Here is a 23653-nt window from a genome sequence, read left to right as displayed (position 1 = left end):
AAGAGATGAACTGGGCTGGGCAGTGCTAGGCTGGGGACCTGGCCACAGGGACATGGAGAATAAGAATCACTGGGCATAGTCAAAGGCTATAGGATTTATCACCTTTAAGCCCACATTTCCATGTATCTGTTCCTGAGTTACTTTTAAGAAGACCATGGGTCAAGGAGGTTGGGCTAGGCAGTTCTCCCCATCAGCTGTCCTGACAATTTCATCCCAGGGCAAGGTCCAGGGACCTACAGAGGGATGAAGGAATCTGGAATAATTTGGGAGCAGTTCTAGGAGGAGAGACCACTCAGGTGAGCAGGACCCTGGACCCATATTGTTTTTTATTAATTGGCAGGTGCAAGAACTGCAGAGCCCTCCAAGAGCCAGCCAGGTGGTAAAGGATTGTGTGAAAGCCTGTTTGAATTCAACATATGAGTATATCTTCAACAACTGCCATGACTTGTACAGCCGCCAGTACCAGCTGGTAAGAGGTTCGGGATCAGGTGGGGCCAACTGTCAGTCATTCTTGGAGCCTCAGCTTCCCTTTGCTGTGGTCATGGTGGAAGGGAGCTCAGGATAAAGTCCTTGACATTCTAGAGAGTGAGTGAATTGTGGAGTGGGGACCATCTAGACCACGTGAGACATTTGTGGATGGACAGGAATCACTGGACAAGATGTGACATAACTGAGTTGAACAGAAGTGGCAACAATAAGTTTTACTTTGGTATTGAAGAAAAGTGACCTACATTTGAGCACAGTTCAGGGGGTGAGTAGGTGAATTCTTAGTCCTTCCCAGAGTCTTTGGTTTCCCCCAAGGTTAATTTTATTCTGACTCATGTGAACCCCTCTATGTTCCAGGCTCCCTTCCCCTGAAATCTAAGCTACTGGCTTGTGGATGTTTAACTTTTCCCTCTGACCACTTTTCTCTGCACTGCATGGTCTTCTGAGACATACTCATTAGCTGACTATCAAGGCTAACCCTGCCCTTCTGGGAGGCTGAGCTACTTCATCTGGTTTAGGCTGGCATCTTAACTCAGTACCTGGTGACTTTGTATGTTTTTCTAAATCCTTCCAGTGGTATCCTTTTTTGTCTTATTTCAAAGCCAGGACTTCCTTCTGGGTCTAATTACTCAGTTACAGTTGATATTTTAGGAATGTCTTGCTGAGCACACATTTGTAGAGTAGATTCCCTTCAGTCCAACAAATATGTGTTGAATGTTTGTTCTAGGCCAGCTCTGAGGAAGCATAGTGCTCCTTCAGTTAGTTCACAGTCACATAAGCATATGTATAACTCCAACCGAAGTCTGTTAGAAGGGACTTGAAAGAGAGATAAATTTGAAGGAGGAAGAAGTCACTCTTGATGAGATATTGGGAAAAGCTACATAAAACAAGGGTATTTGAGATAGACCTTGAAAGGCAGTAGGATTTGGATAGCAAATGATGGGAGGACAACCTAAATCTCTGGGACATTTACCCTTTGGTGAAGACATCCAATTTGTAATTCTTCTCAGGAGCACCTTAGTAAAGACTAAAATCTTGTTCATACTCCCCCTTTGCATTGTCAAATTTGCTTTTTGTTCAGGTACTGTCTTTACAACTTCCTCCTTTATTTGTTTTTGGCTGCATTGGGTCTTCGTTGTGGTGTGCGGGCTTCTCATTGTGATGGCTTCTCTTGTTGTGGAGCATGGGCTCTAGGCATGCGGGCTTCAGTAGTTGTGGCTCACGGGCTCAGTAGTTGTGGCTCAGGCTCAGTAGTTGTGGCTCACGGGCTCTAGAGCACAGGCTCAGTAGTTGTGGCACACGGGCTTTGTTGCTCCGTGGCATGTGGGATCTTACCAGACCAGGGCTCGAACCTGTGTCCTCTGCATTGGCAGGCGGCTTCTTAACCACTGCGTTACCAGGCAAGTCCCACAACTTTCTCCTTTTTAGGTCTGTAAAACCTCCCACTGGTTCTGAAGTCCATGGGAGGTTTTCCTGGGGTCTTTGTTTAGCTTGCCACACTTGAGGCTCTGTCATCCATCTGTGGATTCTCTCTGGTAGGGGAAAGACACTGTTCTCAGCTTTTATCTTTCAAGTATGCAGCGGTCTGTCTGAATATTTGGTCTCTATTCCCTAGCATGAGATGAACCTAGACTTTGAAAGAGACCTTACAAACCATTCAGGGACTTTCTTTAGCCTTTGTATTTTGCTAACTGTTTTTTACTTTCTCTCACTCTCATTTTCTCATTATTCATTTTTTGTACTGAAGTAAACCCTTGGTATCTTTTATTTCCCTCTACTGACCTTCAGTCATTGGCTCATTCATCTATCCATTCTTTTAACAGTTCGAGCACTAGGGATGTAAAGATGATTAAGACACATTTCTGCTTTGGGGGAGCTCATTGTTTGGTGAAGGTGGGGGCAAATTACTACATTTATTGGTTTTTGTTGTTATATTTTTACTATATTTTATTGTAGTTGTAGTTGTTTGTTACATCTATATGAGAGGTTCACAGAGGGTGCTCTGGGAGCCCAGAGAGAGGCATCTAACCAGACCAGGGGTGTCAGGGAATACTTCTCAGAAAAGGTAGAGCTCAACATAAATTTTGAGCAATGAGTATGAATTAGCTAAAGAAAGGGGCTGGGGAGGAGGGGGATACCATATAGAGCAAACGGAATGTTTGGAGACACAGAATTGTAAATGAGTTTATTAATTCGAAGGAGTATAAGCAATTTAATTATGCCAGTTATAGTGTCAGGCTTTAGAGTTCAGCTGTCTGGGGTCAAATCTTGGTTCTGCTGTTTATAGCTACATGACCTTGGTCAAGTCATGGAACCTCACTGTCCTTCAGTCTCCTCATCTGTAAAATGAAGGTGATAATAATTTCTACCCAATGGAGTTGTTATGAGGATTAAATGAGATAATTCATGCAGAGTTCTTAGCAGAGTCCCTGGCATATAGTAAGCACCAAATAATTGGTGGTAGTGGTGTGGTGATGGCTGCAACAGAAGGGAGTGGTTAGGTGTGAGGTTGAGAGAGAGGCTGTATTCAGAAGGACCTTTATTTCAAGCTATGGAGCTGGACCTTTTTTGAAGGGTGGACAAGTAACACTATGAGATTCCTTCCAGAAAGATCACTGACAACTGAGTGGTAGAAGGATTGGATTGACGATCAAAGACCAGTTAGGAGATCCTTGAATGATAAGAGCCTGAGCCAAGTAAAAGGAAAAGATGTATTTCAGTGATATTAAGGAGGCAGAATCAACCAAATGTGGATTCTGTCCTGGTTTCTAGTAATTTCCTGGTAATGCAGGTTTATTAAGGACTGTGGAGATTTGTGATGATATATGGCATCCTACATAAAAGCCCTATTCCTGTGCTCCTGGGCAATTCCAATTTTGCTCTTATCTCAGTGGGAAATAATGTCCATTCCAGTCTTTCACTGGTGACCTTTACTTGTCCTATCTGGGATTTGCCATCCACCATTGTATTCCTTTGTTTCTTCCCAGCCAAGGCCTTTTCTTTCTTTTTTCCCAGCTTTATTGAGATATAATTGTCATATAATATTGTGTAAGTTTAAGGCATACAATGTGTTGATTTGATACACGTGTATATTGTGAAACATCTACCACAATAAAGTTAGTTAACACATCCTTCACTCACATAAATACCATTTTGTTTCTGTTATGGTAAGAACATTAAAACTTTATTCTCATAGCATCTTTCAAGTATACAGTACAGTATATATTGTTATCTATAGTCATCGTGCTGTACCTGTGATTCCTGGAACTTAATTCATCTTGTAATTGAAAGTTTGTACCCTTTGACCAACATCTCCCCATTTCCTCCACCCCCTCAGCCTCTGGCAACAACCTTCTCCTCTCTGTTTCTATGAGTCTGATGTTTTCAGATTCCACATATAAGTGAGATCATATAGTATATGTCTTTTGCTGTCTGACCTTTTTCACTTAGCATAATGCCCTTCAGGTTCATCCGTGTTGTCACAAATGGCGGGATTTCCTTCTTTTTTATGACTGAATAATATTTCACTGTATCTGTGTGCCACATTTTCTTTACCCATTCCTCTATCAACGAACACTTAGGTCATTTACATGTCTCGGCTATTGTGAATAATGCAGCAATGAACATGGGAGTACAGGCATCTCTTCAGGATAGTGGTTTCATTTCCTTTGGATATATACCTAGACGTGGGATTGCTCGATCATATGGTAGTGATATTTTTAAGTTTTTGAGGAACCTCCATAGTGTTCTTGGTAGTAGCTATACCAACTTATATTCTCACCAACAGTGCACCAGGGATCCCTTTTCTCTACATCCTCGCCAGCATTTATCTCTTCTTTTTTTAAAAAATAAATTTATTTATTTATTTATTTATCTTTGGCTGCGTTGGGTCTTCGTTGCTGCACGCGGGCTATCTCTAGTTGCAGCAAGTGGGGGCTGCTCTTCGTTGTGGTGCGTGGGCTTCTCATTGCAGTGGCTTCTCTTGTTGTGGAGCATGGGCTCTAGGCGCGCAGGCTTCAGTAGTTGTGTTATGAGGGATCAGTAGTTGTGGCTCACGAGCTCTAGAGTGCAGGCTCAGTAGTTGTGTCACACGGGCTTAGTTGCTTCATGGCACGTGGGATCTTCCTGGACCAGGGCTCAAATCCATGTCCCCTGCATTGGCAGGAGGATTCTTAACCACTGTGCCACCAAAGAAGTCCCTCTCTTCTCTTTTTGATAATAGCTATTCTAACAGGTATGTTATCTCATTGGGGTATTGATTTGCATTTCCCTGATGATTGGTGATGTTAAACATCTCTCCATATACTTGTTGGGCATTTGTATATTTCCTTTGGATAAATGTCTAAGTCCTCTGCCCATTTTTTAATCAGATTTTTTTTTTGCTATTGAGTTGTATGAGTTCCTTATATATTAATATTTTGGAAATTAACCCCTTTTCAGATACATGGTTTACAAATATTTTCCACCATTCTGTAGGTAGTCTTTTTATTTTGTTGATTGTTTCTTTTGCTGTGTAGAAACCTTTTAGTTTGATGTAGTCCCACTTACTGATTTTTGCTTTTGTTGTCATATCCAAAAAATCATTGCCAAGACCAATATCAATGAGCTTTTTCCCTATGTTTTTTTCTAGGAGTTTTATGGTTTCAGGTCTTACATTTAAGTCCTTAATCCATTTTGAGTTAATTTTTGTGGGTGGTTTGAGATAGGGGTCCAATTTCATTCTTTTCCCTGTGAATATCCAGTTTTCCCATTACCATTTATTGAAGAGACTATCCTTTCCACATTGAGTATTCTTGGCTCTCCATGGTCTTTTCTTTTCCAGCTAAACAAATAACTTTCTAGATGCAATTCTTCCCCCTAATAACATTCAGGGAAGTTAAGGGAAGTTTTGCTTCACTGAAGGCTGGGCCAACCTGCATGCTAGGTCTGTTACGTAGCTCCTGCAGAACTTGAAGGAGCTTTTCAGAGTTGAGATGTACATGTGTGTGGTGGGGCAGGGGGTGATATTAGAGGAGGGCCATCACTAGAAGAGAAGGACTTCCAGTGGGGGTCACATGGAACTAGACCTACTTAGACTGGAAGGGCTGCGTACTTCAGCCAAGAAGTCACTATATCCATACGTACTGGGAGAAGGAGGAAGGGGTACAGGCATCTTTATGCCTGACCGAACTTGTCAGAACAGTGCCCTGGAGCTGGGGAGAGAAGTTCTCAAGGACAGACTCTTCATGTCCAAGGACCTCCCCGTGGTCACCCCTCTGCTAGAACAGGTGTGGTCTTGTGGAAGACAGGCTGTAGGAGAGGAAGGGTCCCTGATTCTCAAGGAAGGGGCATGGAGTGGGGAAGAGAGAGAGGAAGACTCTACATGTTCTACTCTGACTCTCACTGTCTATCACCATCTCCTTGGGAACAAGAATCAGGAGCTACCTCCAGAGGAACAAGGGCCCAGCATTAGGAACCTGGATTTCTGGCCCAAACTCATCACGCTTGTTGTGTCTATCATAGAGGAAGATAAGAATTCCTACACACTCGTTTTGAACCAGTAAGTATCACCTCACTTGGCCCTATCTGTTTAGTGGTTTGTTTGTCCATCTGTCTAACAGCCTCTTTCTTTCCTATCTCTATGTGTTTGCAGTGCCACCTCTTCCTCCTGTTCGTCCATCTGTCCCTCTGTCCCTTGTATCTGTCTGGGTAACTGTTTCTGGAGACAGGTGTGGAAACATAATGGGGGGCCCTGCCCAGACTGAGCCAGCCTCCCTTGAGTGAGAGACCTCTGGGAATGGCTGCCATAGGAGTCCCAGGGGATCCAGAGAGCATGTGTGTATGTGTCTGTCTGCTATGAATAAAGTGGGCCTTCTTATACCCACCTCCTTGCCCTTTCTCCTCCTGCTTATTTAGCCTGGGCCTGTCTTCCAACCTCAGCACTTCTCCTCTTGGCCACAATTCCCTGCCTTCTAGGCATCATCTCCCCTAGGGCCACCTTGCCTGAGGGGATCCTCTGCGCCCACTTGTCCTACCCCTGGCCCCTGGGTCCCTTTTCTGCAGTTTGAGCCTAGTAGCCCTGTTTCCTAGGCTTCTCCTCTCTTCGATCTGACCTCCAAGAATTAGGCATGTTAGCCTTGGAAGCAATCAAATCAAATGGCTCTTGCCATGTTCTCTGACTGTGGCTTCTTCCATCATCCAGGTTTCCTCAGGAGTTGAATGTGGGAAAAGTCAGCGCAGAAGTGATGTGGCAACTCTTTGCCCAAGACATGAAATATGCACTGGAGGGTAAGGGTGTGCCCAAGGCAGTGGGCTGCAGACCCCTAGTCCAAGCACCTTGTTTGCTGTCCCTTTCTTCTCCCAGACAACTACAAGTTCTGGGTGAATAATACAGTGAGAAACTAGAGTGATTTTAGGCATGGTGGGTGATAGGCCTCAGGAGGCGCTGGGTAGGCAAAGCTTCAGCCAAAGGAATAATGGAAATTGCTGTGTGGATGTAGGTTCCTCCTTCCAGCTTTAGAGCAAGTGCCTATTTAAAACTCTCCCAGCCCAGAGATCAACCCTTCCCATGCTGGGTGTTCTCAAGTGGCCCGCTCATATGGTCTTACAAAACTTATCTTTACAGTTTTACAGACTCTCAGAACCTTAAATACATAGATAGGTAAGGATTATTTTCTCATGCTGTAGACTGCCTGGCCTTTCCTTGAAAGTTGTTCTGGATTGGTGTGACAAAGCCAGAAAGATACTTCTTCCCTCACTTCACCTATAGAACAGGGTCACAGACCAATTATTACTCATCTTGTTCATTCAGCTTATTCTTTTATTCATTTCCCACTTTGGTCCACAAAGGTATCACTCCCTACCTGTATCAGACCTTCCCATTTATACCCATCTGTGCTCACTTATTTAGCTGCATTTCCTGTCTGTTTATATATGTTAAAACATGTATATGTTTGTATATAAATAAACATATATATGTTTAAAACAAACACAAAAGGTTTGAACTGCTTCGAGAGAAAGAACTAATGTTGACCTGGTTTCAAATCTCAGTTTAACCACCTACTCAACAGTGTGTTCTTAGACTGAGCTACTTAACTTTTGTGAGCTCCCATTTTCTCATCTATAAAATGGGCGTGATGATAGCATCTATTTCATTGAGCTAATGAAGTAACTGAGGTGTATGTGCCATACTTAGCATACTGCCTGGCATTTATTAAAGGCTGATGAGCAGAGATGCAATGTTAACAAAGTAGTATTTTTATAAGATTTTACCTCAATGGAAAACGGGGGCAGATGGAACAGGGAGAGACTGGAAGCAGAGTGCAGATAGTGTAATCATTTAGAGCTGAGCGGATGGGGCTGGGATTAGAGCAGAGGAATTAGAGGAAGAATGCGATTTGATAGACATTGGAAGGAAGTTGTAACAGGGCTTAGTGATTGTCAGAATGGTGGAGGGCAAGAGAAAGGGAGACCTGTTTAATAAAAGGATAGTGTTGACTCCAACTGTGAAAATGCTATCATTCACCCAGTATTTTTAAAGTCAACTTTATTGAGGTGTAATATACATACAATAAAATGAAAACACTTTAAGAGTACAATTTGATGAGTTTTGACAAATAAGTACACCTGTGTAACTACTGTCCCAATTAAAATATAAACAGAAAGTTTCTTCATGCCCCTTTGCAGTAAATCCCCACCCCATTCACCAGGCGTATTGAGTATTTTCTTTGGGCCACGCACTGTGCTAGTTGAGATGAATGAGGCATAGCCCCAGCCCTTGAGAAGCTCCCAGATCAGTCAAGACAACAGACCTATAAACTGGCAGTTAAAATTCAAAGTTTTTAAGTGCTACTAAAGGAATAAGCATAGGGTGCTGAGAGGAGACCCATGTAACCTGGACCTGGGAGGACTACCTGGGAAGGCTTTCTGGAGGAGGTGATGTACAAACTGACACGTGAAGGATGATAAAACTTAGCTGGTGGGGAGGGAGAGCATTAGTGACAGGGAAGGGAGAGACAGGCATTTTAGGCAGAGGATACAGTATGTTCAGAGACCTGGGGTCTAGACAGAGCTGGCATGCTTGGGGAACTGTAAGCAGTAGTTCAGTGTGACTAGCACTTTAGAATGTAGGGGAAGAGAGGAGAGGTGAAGATAGAGAAGTAGGACAGAGCTAGATCATACAGGAGGTTTTAAGCCATGTTTAGGATTTTGGACTCTACCCTGAGGCAGTTGAGAGGCATTGAACAACAATCCCATGTTAAGAAAGGGATTAACATGACTAGATTTTTAATATAGAAAGGCCACTCACTCTGGCTACAGTATGGAGAATAGGTTGGAGGAGGAAAGACCAGTTTGGAGACTATTGTGGTAATGCATGTTAGCGAAGGTGGTAATGAGACCTAGACAGGTAAAAGTGTAACTAGAAAGAAATGGGTAAATTCCGGAGGAGTTTTGGAGATGAAATCAACAGCGATTAGTGAGTTAATTGGATGTGAATAAAGAGGAAGAAGGAAGACTGGAGGATGATGCTCAGCATTGAACAAGAGGGTAAGATTAGTGTGTACACTCCAGCTTCAGCTGGAGATGTTAAAATGGCAAAAGGTGGTGACTGGAGTTAAACCCAGGCAAAGTGAAACGTTCCATCAAATCCTCGTATAGACATTACCAGAACCAGGGAGATATCAGCAAGCTGGAAAGTTGAAATCATGAGGTTGAAAGAACTCTCCAAGGATGAAAGATGAATGGAGGGAGGATTGTGGCAGTCACGGGCAGGAGAAGGGTTAGATACCCTTCTGCCCCTTTTGACAGGTTAACCAAGCCCTGATCACCACACCCCACCGTCAGCAACCTCAAGCGACTACTGGAGCATGACTCCATGGGAGTCTTACTATTGTTAGAACAGTTTAAAGTGTGCCCAGTGTTTTTGTACCACAGAAGTTAATTAGAAATTGGGGTTTTGGACCAGAGTACAGATGATGGCTTGACAGAGAAAGTGAGAATTCTCTGTAAGTACAGTAACTTGAAGGTCCCTAGAAGAAAGCAGTTAGGGAGCTCTGGAGTGATGGGGCAGCATTGCTTCCCTTCTAGTGGGTTGTTGAACAGGAAGGAGGAAGGGCCCTCCTGCTGGTACCTTTTCACGTTTCTGGGTTCTTGGCCTGGTTTAAGGACAGCAGGGTGGGAGAGAAGGGGCAAGCCCTGAGAGAGTCTCTCTGATGTCCCTGATTTTTTCACTTTCTTTATTGCTCATTGGTGTCTCTGCTCTCTCACAAGCATCCACTGTCATTCGTATACGAAAAGTCCTCTTTCTGGGTGGTAAGAACTTTTGGTTGTTGTCCCTTCACCTCTAGTCTTACTGCTGTTTCCTCTTCTCTTGCTCACTGCTTCATAGAAGAGACTGCAAATGCAACTTTGGGTTGAGATGGTGCTGCCTACAATGCCAGGAGATGAAATTCCTGGAACAAGGGAGCCTTTTGAGGCTGAATCCCGGGCTCCCGTTTCCTCCTTGAGTGTCTGCTGTACTAATTCACAAGGGCCGGCTGCCCCAGACTGGCTCTTCTGCCTTGACATGGAGGAGCGTCACCCATGGCAACTCTGAGTTGAGCAGTAGAGTTCCCAAGGACAATGATCTTCCCTTCTCTGTTGCTCAGTACTCTCCCCAGTTTGCTTGCTTTCACCATTGTTATATGTAAGCACACAGTTGGCTTTTATTGTTCAAACTAATGCTTCATCTCTAAAGGGGGTAAATGAAGAAAGCCTGTGGATGTGGCCAGTGCCAGACTCTCTGGGCAAGCTGTGGGTGATCTTTATCCTAGACTTCCCAGAAGGCTCTGCAGATTCAGCTATATAACCTTTCAAGTCCATAAGCATCCCATTTTCTGTAGCAGGATGGCCCTTTCATCTGGCTGTGTTTCCAAACTGACTTGTTTGCATACTTCTCTGAGAGTTCATTTTACAGTGTCCCAGCTCTGCTCTGGGACCCTTCAGTTTACTTCAAGATTCTGTTACACCATGGCTGCTCAACTGCTCGTTCTGTCAGCTCAGGCCCATTTTGGTTTTCCCTGTGTCTGTGTGGTTGTCAGTGACCCATTTATGTCATATACGACTGCTCATCTCATTTAAATCCATCTGAGGAAATGGCTCAGGTACCAGGATTAGAAAAGCCCTGGAAAACCGTCATGTCTCTCCAGTCCTGGGCAGTTTCCCCACGAATCAGCCTTAGCACCTACATTCTTTTCTCCTCTTCTTCACCAGAGGCCAGTACCTCACTTGCACTTCCCAAAGCCAGCAAAGGAAGACTGTGGACCTTATCTGGGTGTCTCACTTAGTCTCTAAAAAAAGATTTGGGCCAGGCTTTTAGCAGAGTACCCACTGTTAGAGGGAGGTGGCTGTGAGGAGGTGCTTGGGAGTTACCCTTGTTCTCAGACATTTGATAGAGCCACCTGACTAGATCTGCCACCTTGGGAAAGCTCAGGAACCATGGCCTCTACTGCCAGGACCTGACCCAGCCTTCCTCCCCACCACTAGAGCATGAGAAAGACCGGCTGTGTAAGAGTGCTGACTACATGAACCTGCACTTCAAGGTGAAGTGGCTCCACAATGAATACATGCGGGATCTGCCTGCCCTCCAGGGGCAGGTGCCTGAGTACCCAGCGTGAGTCATCATGTGGGGGCTGCAGAGGGAAGAGGGGCGCTTAGGGGTTGGACAAGGCCAGTATCCTTACAGTCAGGTACATGGTATATGCCAACCACTAGCTCCAACCCCCAATTTTCCTGCCTGGCTGCAGGTGGTTTGAGCAGTTTGTCCTACAGTGGCTGGATGAGAATGAGGATGTGTCCCTGGAATTTCTGCGTGGGGCCTTGGAACGAGATAAGAAGGATGGGGTAAGTCGGGGGCTTGGGCTTCACAGGGGTCAGGCCAGGTCTCCCAGCAATTAGCTATCAGCAGAAGTTCCTGGGCTCAACCAGGATGGCTGTCCCTGCCTTGTGGAGTCCGTAAGGAGGGCTGTCGAGGGCCGCTGAGCCACCCCTGCTGGGCAGAGAGCCCTTTAGAACCTTACAGACTTGGGAAAAGGTAGCAGCTGAAGATGACCCTGTGTGTGGCCTTCCTTAGTTCCAGCAGACATCAGAGCACGCACTCTTTTCCTGCTCTGTGGTGGACGTCTTCACACAGCTCAATCAGAGCTTTGAGATCATCCGGAAGTTGGAATGCCCAGACCCCAACATCCTTGCCCACTACATGAGGAGATTTGCTAAGGTGACCATGACCTTCCCTACCCCTCCCCTCTTACCTCCATCACATCACAGCCTAGCCACAGGCCTGAGCTCAACCCCTCTTTGTGATGGCCTTTGGGTTAAGCCTGGCGTTACCCCCATTCTCCTTTACTTGAGTCCGGGGCAGACAGGTGGGTTTGTTTCAGTGCTGTTCTGGGGTTGAGAGGGAGATTTGTGCCTTACTTTGACATTCCCCTTTGCATACCTGTTGTTACTGTTCTGGGATGAGAAGTACAACCTCAGGTAAGATCCCTGTGGGTAGAGCTAAGGGTTCCCTCTCCTTTCCTTTTCTCCTCTTTTCTCAGACCATCGGGAAGGTGCTGATGGAATATGCAGACATCTTATCAAAGAACTTCCCAGCTTATTGCACAAAGGAGAAAATGGTGAGGGTTAGGCTTTTTGCTTTTGAAGCTCTCCTCAGAGCTAAGGGTGGGGTGATTCTCCTGACTTGTGATTCCCAGCAGGGCTGTGCTTGAGATTATGCCACAAAATAATAAGAACCTGATGAGGAGTTCCTTTGTGCCTCCATTTGGTAGTTTATTCTCTACTGGGCCAGGCCTTGGCTTAGTCTTTCTTTCTTTCTTTTTAATACATTCAGAGAGTTGTAAAGGGTAATCCCATGAACACCTGGGGCCCCCTACCCAGCTTAAAAGCAGAAACATTTGCTTCTAGTCTTCATTCAAGGAGAGCTGTCTGCATTGGTTCCAGATCTCAGTGCTTAGGGAGAGACACATGTAATATGTGTTGTAAATTCCCTGTGGCTTTTGGAGTAATGTGAGAGAGGGAGGGACTCTAGCCTGATGAGTTCTGTGCTGAACGGAGCCAAACTCAACACCTCCCTCTGTCCCCAAAGCCTTGCATCCTGATGAACAACATGCAGCAACTGAGGGTCCAGCTGGAGAAAATGTTTGAGGCCATGGGAGGCAAGGAGGTAAGTCTTAAGGTTTGGGGTTGCTGTACTTTCCCTTTGTTCCTGAGCTCCCTGGCCACAGAACTCCACCCTCTCCTGACTGGGTATAGACCAGGAGTTTAGCTTGGGGTCTGGAGTGGTTTGAGCTGAGAGATTTGAGTAGGCATTGGGGTAGAGGCCCTAGGAGGGAGGAGTGGGGGCACAGGAAGGGAGGAAAGCATAAGAGAACCAGCTTAGCGAAGCCTGCCTCCTGTGGATACAGTTGGACCCTGAAGCTGCAGACAGTCTGAAGGAGCTGCAGGTGAAACTGAATACGGTTCTGGATGAGCTCAGCATGGTGTTTGGAAACAGGTCGGTGGCCCCAGAACACACAGCCCTCAGAGCCAGGTGTGGTGCCTGGCCAGTCCCAGATCCCCTGCCCCACACTCATCCATCCACCTGCACATATGTGGATCTTCCCCCTCTTCCTGCTGGCTGTCCCTGTTGGAGCTACACCATGAGTATGCTGGAGTGGGACCAAATAGCTGGTGCTGCTTTAGGGACAGTGTGCCTTTGGGGCAGGGAGGGCTGCACTGTGGGCACATGTGTAGTTTCCAGGTGCGGATTGATGAGTGTGTTCAACAAATGGCCGACATCCTGGGCCAGGTGCGGGGCCCAGGGAATGCATCCCCCAGCGCCCGGGCCTCAGTGACTCAAGATGCAGATAGTGTGCTCCGGCCCCTCATGGACTTCCTGGATGGCAAGTGAGTACAGCACTGAGGACTGTCCTTTAGGGACGAACAGGGCAGAAGCAGTCACAGAGGAGCCTCTCAGGGAGGGGGAGCTCTCAAGCACTTACCCCATCCTTACCTGTTGCCTGGTCCTGCAGCCTCACACTTTTTGCCACTGTGTGTGAGAAGACGGTCCTGAAGCGGGTACTGAAGGAACTCTGGCGGGTGGTAATGAATACAATGGAGAGGATGATTGTTCTGCCCCCACTTACTGACCAGACGGTAAGGACACCTCCCTTCCACTTCGTCCTGCTGTGTCTCCCTAAACCTGCTCCATGCTTCCTGACTGAGTTTGGAGTTCTCTGCTTTTGACTGATTCGCTCTCTGCCCAGGGCACCCAGTTGATCTTCACTGCTGCCAAGGAGCTGAGCCACCTTTCCAAACTCAAGGTACTCTGGATGTGTGGGGTCCTTCTGAGGCTGGGGGTTGCCTGGAAGGAAGGAAATTTGAGCTTTGAAGACTGAAGCAGAGGGGAGGGAGAGGAACATGTAGCTGTGGCTGACAGGTCGGGGAAAGACTTTGATGACAGCCATAAGCTGTCCTGATGCTGTTGCTTTCTCTGGGGTTCTAGGACCACATGGCGCGAGAGGAAACCCGGAGTCTCACTCCAAAGCAGTGTGCTGTCCTTGACCTCGCCCTGGACACCATCAAGGTGGAGACCTCCCCCTCCTCTAGACAATCTTACTACCACTTGGTCCTGGCATTCCATTCTGCCAGATTAGGTGTCCCTTGGGCTCTTGCCACCCCACATCCAGAAGAGAGTGATTTTTGTGTCCATATCTTTCTCTGCTATTCCATATTTCTGCTGGGGACCAACCAAAAAGGTACCTCCTGTGTGGTCTCAGGTGAATCGCCACAGACCTAGAACATTATTCTTGGGTTCTGCGGACAGTTTAGTTCACTTTGTACCTCATTGTCATTCATGAATATTTTCCACTGGGAATTAATCTTCCAGATCCTAATACCCGACATCTGGCTGACCACTTCACTTATGTTTAAAATCATTTGGGTTTTCGAAGGATTTTTTTTCCTATTACACATTCATTTATTCCACCAGGCAACATGTGTTCTGGGCACTATACACTATGAAGGATGCAGAGAGAATCAGATATAGTTCCTAGCATCAAGATACTTATAACCTGGTAAAGTGATAAATAAGGCAAGTACGTGTGGGCTGTGATTTAGGGCACTTAGGAGAGGTATGCCATAGGTATAAAGTGCTCTAAGCGTTCCCAGGGGTAAAGCAACACTTCTGACTACTCTCTTCCTGAAATGCTTCTGTCACATATCTTTGTCCAGATAGATTCATCCTTCAAGAATCACGTCCAGAAACGTGGCCGTCCCTTACCACTCCTGCCAGATATTCAAATAATACTCTTCGCCTGAGAGACTATGGCTCTGGCTCTGTGTGGTATTCCTGATATTGCTGTTTATTGAATGGCTCACCATCCTCTTCCAGCATCTTCGCTGAGCCTCTGCTCAAATGTCATTTCTCTGAGTAACACTGTTGGAGAGCTGCCTCTCTGTAAGGGGATGAGGCAGTAGCAGTTAGCAGTTATTCTTGTCTTTCAGCAATACTTTCATGCAGGAGGCAATGGGCTGAAGAAAACCTTCCTGGAGAAGAGCCCAGATCTGCAGTCCCTACGCTATGCCCTGTCTCTGTACACACAGACCACAGACACGCTCATCAAGACCTTTGTGCGCTCACAGATTGCCCAGGGTAAGGCCTAAGGGCTTTGGGTCCCCACCTCCCCTCCCTGATACATCTCTGTCCCTAGGGAGTCAGTATCCTGTAGCCCTCAGGGAGGATCCAAGTACTTCTCCAGAAAGCCCTTCAAACTCAGACACCAGGATTTCTTGATGGATCCCAGTACTCACCCCCAGCCCACACTCAAACCAGATGGGAGAATCACAGAGACCTGGGAAATGTGCCTGAGCTTTCTTTTCCCAGACATCATCTGGCCAGTGCATGTGTGTTGAGCTCAAGGAGTATACCTGTTTGGTAGGAAAAATCTGTGAGGAAGCCTTGAGAATGAGTGGTTGAGACACTCATGAAGATTCATAGCTTTGGGAGCCTAAGTTGGAAGCTGTCCAGGGGAGAGAAAGCAAAAGACTTTCCAGATTCTCCAGTGTGGGTGAGGAGAAGACTAAGAGAGGCAAACCACGGGAGCAGTTGAAGGGAGGGTTCGGATCATGGGGCTCTGCAGAGCTGAGACTCTGGCCTCATGGGTGATGCTAGTGCACAGGGAACCCAGGCAGCTGATTTTCTCCCAGTGACTTCCAGTTCTCAGAACCCCTCCTTGCCTCCAGGCAGGCCCATTCATAACAAAACACATCTGCCTAGACATGGCTCAGACTGAAATTCTGACCCTCACCCTGGGAAGGTCCTCCTGGAAAGGACCTTCAAGGCGCAGTTCTTGTTGCTCCTTCCAGGGAAACCTGGAGGACTGAACCTGGTGGAGGCGGGAGTGGGAAGGCTTAGGCCTTACTGAGCTGTGGATCTGGAGCACAGAGCTGACGCAGAGGGGAAGAGGGATCTAAGCAGTTAGAATAGAGTTGATGGAAGGTGAAAAATACAAGGGACCTGCAGTACTGCTCTGTTTTCCACCTATGTTCTTATTTCAAGTCCAGAGTGAGAAGGCATAGCAAAAGAAGTTATGAGCCTTGCTCAAGGAGACGGGGATCTTTCACAGAGCTGAGTGCATGTAAAGGCCTGTAACATCAGGGAGGATAGGAGTTAATGCAAAAGGCCTTTTGGAAACATTGAGCTTTAAGCTAGATATAAAGATGAGGAGAGGCTCGAATGGGCACACATGAAGTAACAGCAGGCAGGGGTGGTGACTGCAGGGAGGATGCAACTGTGAGTGTACGTTTTCTACCCACTGCTTTATCATTTAAGGGCCTAGGAAATTAGAGCCTACAACTTTCTCTTTTGTGCCCTGTGGGTCTCAGAAACCTTCTCTCTGTATGTTCTACTGCTTCTGTCCATGATTTGGTTGATCTTCAAACTGTTAAGTATAATTTGGAGCATTCGAGCATTGACCCCAGTTCTTTGACCTCTCTCCACCCTACCCCATCTCCGTGCTCCCTCAGAATATGTGCAGAGCTGCTCTGAATGGCTGTTAACTCCTTAGACCTCTAACTGATTCTTCTTTCTCTGTCCTACTGCTGCTACCTCTTGACTTGCCTGTCCTCACTCAGTGCATGATGGGAAAGGTATTAGGTTTACTGCTAATGAGGACATTCAGCCGGAAAAGGGTACGTTATATACCATGCAGATGTGAATCTAATATGGGCTAACACTGTCACCTGTGAACTAGAATGAGCTGCTTATGTTGGGGCTGGGGGAACCAGGTATCAGAGTTCAGAGGCTCTATCCCAAGTTTCAGAGATGGGCAGTGTATTCATAGAGTCTGAGACAGGGTTAACAATAGCTGTCCTCAGAATTCCCCCACCCCTCCATCTAAGGACAAAGAAGTTTTATCTGGGGTGTAGGGTACTGGTGTTTTCCCAAAATAGAGTGAGCCTTCTGCAGAGGGGAGGCTGAAAATTGGCCAGAGGGACTGGGGAGCTGTTTGCAGAGAGGTCCAGGTTTGAGTAGGAAAAAGTCATTCTGTGCAGGGCAGCCTCCCAAGAAGGGGCCTCCACAGGTGGGAAGGTGCTGCTTTTGGCTAGATGGGACCCGCATTGTTCTGCTGAGACACCATGGGGTGGACATAATTCTCAGACAAAAATACAGGGTGGCAGCACTGTCCTTTCCCAGCAACTTTCAATGAAAAATTCTGCAGGCTGGGAGAGGTTTGGGGAATCTGAGAGATTCCAGGTGCAGTTCTGGAAGAGGTTTCACCTAAGATGTTGTCACCCTGATTTGTATTTTAATACATAGTCTCATTCTTTATCCCCGTTCTTTTCCTTCTCCCATTACTTACTTCCCCATAGCTTCTGTGGGTGATTACTTCTTGCTTTAGGATGTAGGATAGTAGCCTCCCAACTCCACGGTTTTACCCGGAATAATTAGGCCTAAAGTCTTAAAGTTCTCCAATGGGGGAATCATCTGTCCGTCTGTCCCTCAGGGTCCGGTGTGGATGATCCTGTGGGAGAAGTCTCTATTCAGGTGGACTTGTTTACACATCCTGGAACTGGGGAGCACAAGGTCACAGTGAAAGGTGAGTGGCATGGGCTTACAGACCCCAGACCTTTTCTTGCCCAGTGGCCTCATCAGTCAAAGGCAGGGACTGCTTATCCCAGCCTTTCAGCTTAGCCCTCCTCCAAGGGGAATGCCACCCGAGGCTCAAGAACTGGGAATGCTTGATGGGATCTCTCACAGGTTTCCCATGTTTGTGCAGTGGTGGCTGCCAATGACCTCAAGTGGCAGACAGCCGGTATGTTCCGGCCCTTTGTGGAAGTAACCATGGTTGGCCCTCACCAAAGTGATAAGAAGAGGAAGTTCACAACCAAGTCAAAAAGCAACAACTGGGCCCCCAAGTACAATGAGACATTTCACTTGTAAGTTATGGGATGGGGGCCTGAAGGACTCTGGGATGGGGTTGATCTGGGGGGTAAGAATTGAGAGGGGAGGGAAGGGATGGGCTGGATGGCAGCTGGGGTGAATTCATTTGAGGACGCCCTCAGCTCTGGTCTCCCACCTTCCATCTACCCTGTGCTCACAGCCTCCTGGGAAATGAAGAGGGGCCAGAAGCCTATGAGTTGCAAATATGTGTGAAGGATTACTGCTTTGCCCGGGAGGATCGTGTTCTGGGGCTGGCTGTGATGCCTCTGAGGGACGTGGCAGCCAAGGGCAGCTGTGCCTGTTGGTGCCCCTTGGGCCGGAAGATCCACATGGATGAGACAGGCATGACCATTCTCCGGATTCTGTCTCAGAGGAGCAATGACGAAGTGGCCCGAGAGTTTGTGAAGCTCAAATCGGAGTCTCGTTCCGTGGAGGAGGGGAGCTGAGCACCTAGGCTCCTGTGCCAACCAGATGGCACCAGTTCCACAAGTCAGGGCTAGTGGGAGTTACTGTGTATCTTAGGGTCCTCGTAGTCAAGAGGTTGACTCATTCCGTTAAGGACGTTGAAGGAAAAGTTTGGGGTGATGCGAGTATGGCTTTGCACAGAAAGGGTCATGAGTCCCTGACCAGCAGGTCTGTGATGCTGGGAGCTGGGCTGTGGGGGTTACCAGGCAGGGAGATTTTCCACAGAGGGGTAGACGTTTCTGAGAGTGTCAGCCATTCTTGGCAGAGGTTCTTCCACTCCCACAACCCTTCTCTACCCCTCTCCATACCACACCTTATCCAGTTAAATCCGTACATACCAATCATTAGAAGAACAAGTTTAGAGGGCCTGGAGCTTGTGCCTAGTTAGGTAAGTAATCATTTGAGTCTACAGGTATTGCTGAGCCCTGTGGTCTGGATTGGAGTATGGCCAGGGCAGGAGCACACAGAATAGAATTCAGCCTGTCCCTTGAGCAGAATCTACTGGTGTAGAGTAGCTCAAGTGAGTACAAGGCATTGAAACTGAACCAGAAACCTTTCAGAAATGAGCTCTGCTAATCCCTTGCCCAGATTATCTGTCATGAGTAGAACCAGGTTCCCATGGTGCTTCGGAGCCCTGAGCAGAATTTCTTTGGAACCCAAGCACCAGGGGCCACCTGCCCATGAGTCCCCCTACCTCACTCCTTTAGGAAGAGGAGTGATGCTTCAGGACATGAGGAGCTCTTCTTAAGTGTATGCACCTGAGAGCTAGTTGAAGGATCCAGGAGAGAGGACTGTATTTTCTTCGTGAAAAAGCCCTGAACAAAGCCAAAAGTTGTGGAAATCAATCTAGAAAGAGTCCTCTTCACCTATGGCCACTGCCTTCTGACGGTCCTCCCCCTTGCAGAAAGAATCCAGCCTTTGTCCTCACTCCCCTTCATCTAGGTCAGCTGCAGTTCCCCTCATAGACCTTCAACCCTACAGAAGGAACTTGGACTGTGATCCCTCTGTACCAGCTGGATGAAGGGGGGGGCCTCAACACTCCCTGGGAGGTCAGAGACAAACTTTTTCCAGAGGGTCATGTGGACTTCCCAGGCCCCTTGCTCAGAGAAGGGCCTTCGATAACCTCAGTAGCAGCCTCTTGGACTTCCTGAGGACTCTGCATTGTCCATTGGCTATTACATGAAATAAGAAACTAGGAATCTTTGCTGTTTTAAATTATTGTATGTGCCATTGTTACAAGAGATTATTGGCTAGTCTGTAATAAATTATCTTATAGCAGCCTTTGGGGTCTGATAATTCTGTTAAAGTGTGGAAAGCTGTAGAAATGACTTCCTTATATAATGATAGGTTTTAGACAAGTGGTCCCTTCCTGCTCTCCACCCGCCACCGCCCACCCCCAAGTGGTGGAGCCTCAAACCGCTGGGGGAGAGGGGGCAGATTGCTGAGAAAGGGGACGTGGTTGCAGGCGGGCTTGGGGAGGAGGGGCGTGGCCGGAGGCGGGGCTCTACTCTGCCCGGATCGTGTGGCTCCGGGGCACCTGTGCGCAAAGGTGCGTTAAGATGGCGGTCGCTGGAGTCGGTGGCTGCGGAGCGATGGTGAGCAAGAGGCGCCCGAAGGTGGCGCCCGAGGAGAGGGTATCGCCTTTTCCCTCCCAACACTGAAGAGAGACTGTACCCCCATACTATCTCGCATTCCTAGCACTCTGTGTACTTCCCAACAGCTGTCCGTCTTCATACTTTCTTGTAAACTGTTCTCCCAGTACTCCCCATCCCCATACTCGAGTATACGGGTTTCCTAGATGCTCCAGAGAGGACTTACCTGCCCAGATACCTAGCAAAGGGGATCTTTATGCCCCAAATACCTCCCAGAGGGCATCCATTTATCTGGTTACTTCATAAAGCAGATACCCCCAAAACCTCCAGCTAAGGTACATTCCTATTAACTCAGGGACTTTTGTCCACTTTTCCAGCACTATCCAGATTGTCTGAGAGGGAAGCCATGAATCCTATACCATATTTGACTTGAAAGTGGCACATTTGCTCTCATTCCTCTGTCATATGGAGCAAGAAACCTACTTCATAAGGAAAAGTCAAACTCTGGCTGACTAGCTTACAAAAGGCTTGCAGATTTGAATCAGTAGCTAACTTTTTAAAACCAGATTTTATGTTTTAAAAATGAGTATTTCTAGCCTTTGAGGAAATAATCAGAAGAACTATTAACTCTTAGCTGACATTCCCACAAAGTGACAGGTGGTTGGAGCTGAGAAGCAACTAGCAAATTAGTTTTCTGTAGTTCATCATAGACTCCATTACTCCTTATTTTGTCATTCTGGGCTTTACATTATTTCCCTGGTATGCGGTAGACACTTGAGTTTGAGATCCCTGATATAAGACTTTTGATAATTTTCTGTGCCAATACTTTGAGCTCTTAATGGAAACTGAAATCCATAGAGGTTGGATATATGTTATATATGTTTAGGTTATCTTTGGTTTCTGTGATGCCCTGATTAGGATCAGAGATCATACTAGTAGCTAAAACCCAGGGTGAAATCTGTATTAAAGTGTTTTTTATAAAAGAATTCAATCAAAATATCTGCAGTTAGCTTCCTGGTGCATTTGATCTTGAAGAAATCGTGTGCCAACTCCTCTCTGGTGGGATCAGGCCAAGAACAAGGCGTTGTTTCTCTTTGAGCAGCTGGTTTTAAAAGGGCCTGGCTCTGGTCTGTACCAGAAGTGATGTCTCGAAAGTGCCGTCTCCTTCACTCCAGAACGCATAGATCATAACCCTCCTCTCTGTGGGAAATAGCAGGCCTTGTAGTATCGAGAGTTGGGGGTATTCTGCAGGCTGTATCTAATCAGAAGTAGAATAGAAGTACCTTTAATAGTGGATTTTTTAAAAAGCAAAATCATTTCTATCAGCATAAATATATAACTCACCTAGTCATTGTGAATATTTGGACTAGCTCCGTGAATGAACCTTGCATATCTTGAAGCAGAATGGCTAAGCTGAAGAAGCAACATGGAGTAGTGAAGATGGTATTGAAGTGGGAGTCAGAAAACATGAACAGTAGTCTCAGCTCTGCTACATACTTCTCAGGGGACCTTGACTTTTAACTTTTCAGAGGCTGTTGCTTGCATCTGTTAAATGGACTATGAATTCCTGCCATGTTTACTTCAGAGGGGTCAAATGGGCTTATTTAAATGTGAAAACACTTTGAAAATTATACTGTACATGTATAAGGGATTATTGTCATTATTACAAATGATCCTCTGAGCTCTGATAACTTCCAAGGAACTTGTCTTGCTGTGTCCTGGGTTCAAAATCAATAAATATTTGCTGAACACATAATATGTGCCAGGTACTCATCTAGGCATGGAGCCTAGCCCTGAACAAAAAAAAACCCTTGTATGAATTTAAGAGTGGGTTATCAGCATGTTGAGTGCCTACTAAGTACCCAGCACAGCATCACAGCATGGTGAAGTAATAAGGAGAACCTAGATGATGCACTTAAGTCTGCCACTGTACAGCTGCGAGAGAGTCTTTCCGTATGTGAGCCTGAACCTTGCCATCTGTAAAATAAGGTGGTTAGACAAGGTAAACTCTAAGGTTCTTTCAAGCTAAAATATGTTTGTTTGGAGATTATAATTGCTAAAGTTCCCTGCCCCTAATGAGCTTATTGCCCTGCCAGGAAGGTCAGACTAACAAAGCTAAACAGTCTTAGAACTACAAGGACAACAGCGTGCTAATGTCACACTAGATTCAGCATAATAACAGTAACAGCAGCGTCGCTCTGTAGGTAATAGAGTATTTAGAGACTTCTTAGAAGGCCATGTAGACATGGAAGTATGGGAAGATTCAGATTAGAGGAGAGGAAGGAGACTTGACTGTAGATACTGGAAATGGAATGAATGTAAGACCAAAGGAGAAGAATAACATGCCATTTATTGTTTTCCTAGTGTACCAGTCAGAGTCCTTGCGGAAAAAGTTTGTGCATTCAAAAGAATTTAATTGAAGAGAGTTTAACCAAAGGATGATTTACAGAGGTATCGTCAGTGTTAACAGAAACTAGAAAGAAATGGTGAAACCCGGAAGTGGTGAGTCAGTAGCACTCCTAGGCCTCAAGGGAAAGAAAGGGAAGTGTTGTTACCAGCGCCCAGTTAGAACTACAATCTGAAAGACAGACTGCCTGACAAGAGCAAGAACTTAGACAAGGCAGCATGGAAGCAGAGAAATAAATGCCCTAACCTTTCTCCTCTTGCCCTCTGGTCTCCAGCTACTACCTTCAAGAAGCCCAGGGGCAAGGTAGTCTGGGTAATGTAGTTCATAGAGGTCAGCTTCCCAGAACAGGGCAGAGGAAGTTGGCTGGGAGGAGGCAGAGCAAACAGAATAACCAGCATAAAAGGTATCTAGGGAAGGAAAAGTTACCACTATGGACTCTTTCCAATAAAGTTTTCCCTCTGTTCAAATTCAGAAATCTACTGTAAGACTTAGTCTCCTTAGTTGTGAAATGGCCATAGAGCAATGCCTTTTCCCGGAGTGATTGTGAGGATTCTATGATATGACACATGAAATTGCCTGGCACGGGGCATGATACATGCTGGAGGCTCAGTATATTTCAGTTCCTTCCTTCCTGTACATGCTTAAATGGCTCCTTGGCTGAAATATTTTTCCAGTCATGGTTTCAAAGTGTGGCTGGAACTGAGTGAATGAAGGGGAGAATAGTAGGAGATGAAGTCAGAGCCCATGGTAATGACTTTGGTAAGGTAGGAAGTCACTGGAAAGTTGGGTGACTTCTGATATCAGGGTTCCTATTATTCACTAGGGCATCACTTCTTCATTCAAAAATATTTATTTAGAACATACCACATGCTGGATACTGTTTTAGGTACTGGAGGTGCATTGATATATAGTCCCTACCCTCAAGGATAATGTGGTCTTTAAAGGAGACAGATGACTTCAACTTAAAGTACAAATGTTAAGATACAAGTGAACATAGAAGCTCATATTAAGGGAGCTCATAGTAAAGACATCATCTTTGGGGCATCTGAAAGGCTTCCTGAGCAAGGTGATGTAAATTGAATCTTAACTGTAGAACTTAGCCAGGTCTAAACAGACAGAAATGAAGTTCTAGGAATTTGGAGTAGTATGTGCACTTGGCACTTGGCTTAAAAAAAAAAAAGTTGGTGATGAGCTGGGAATTGCAGGTAGCTTATGTCACTGGACATTTGGCTTTGTGTAGGAGGATGTTGAGAGATAAGACTA

The 23653-nt window shown here is 46.2% G+C and overlaps 1 protein-coding gene across 5 annotated transcripts in view; it reads left to right on the top strand.

The window, feature by feature from the left end:
- UNC13B (unc-13 homolog B) overlaps positions 1 to 19634 on the top strand; it is a gene marked incomplete at its 5' end in the record, with an annotated part of 226251 nt that extends 206617 nt beyond the window's left edge. For 3 of the 5 annotated variants that reach the window (XM_082842533.1, XM_082842534.1, XM_082842531.1), the window contains 17 exons: positions 341 to 469; positions 5898 to 6025; positions 6668 to 6753; positions 10990 to 11116; positions 11250 to 11346; positions 11576 to 11719; positions 12042 to 12119; positions 12590 to 12667; positions 12909 to 12997; positions 13237 to 13389; positions 13515 to 13638; positions 13749 to 13805; positions 13988 to 14068; positions 14989 to 15136; positions 17490 to 17582; positions 17763 to 17922; positions 18087 to 19634. In XM_082842533.1, the coding sequence (XP_082698659.1) occupies positions 341 to 469; positions 5898 to 6025; positions 6668 to 6753; positions 10990 to 11116; positions 11250 to 11346; positions 11576 to 11719; positions 12042 to 12119; positions 12590 to 12667; positions 12909 to 12997; positions 13237 to 13389; positions 13515 to 13638; positions 13749 to 13805; positions 13988 to 14068; positions 14989 to 15136; positions 17490 to 17582; positions 17763 to 17922; positions 18087 to 18372 (2058 nt within the window). In that variant the 3' untranslated portion in view covers positions 18373 to 19634. Of the gene's footprint in view, positions 1 to 340; positions 470 to 5897; positions 6026 to 6667; positions 6754 to 10989; positions 11117 to 11249; positions 11347 to 11575; positions 11720 to 12041; positions 12120 to 12589; positions 12668 to 12908; positions 12998 to 13236; positions 13390 to 13514; positions 13639 to 13748; positions 13806 to 13987; positions 14069 to 14988; positions 15137 to 16617; positions 16675 to 17489; positions 17583 to 17762; positions 17923 to 18086 lie in introns of all 5 variants that reach the window. The other 2 variants (XM_082842532.1, XM_082842530.1) reach the window with 1 other exon arrangement.
- Positions 19635 to 23653: the final 4019 nt, after the last annotated feature.

Source organism: Leucopleurus acutus (assembly GCF_964270905.1).
Source record: "Leucopleurus acutus genome assembly, chromosome: 7".
Taxonomy (NCBI): domain Eukaryota; kingdom Metazoa; phylum Chordata; class Mammalia; order Artiodactyla; family Delphinidae; genus Leucopleurus; species Leucopleurus acutus.
Note: the sequence above shows the minus strand (reverse complement) of the source record. Positions and strands in the feature narration are given on the sequence as shown.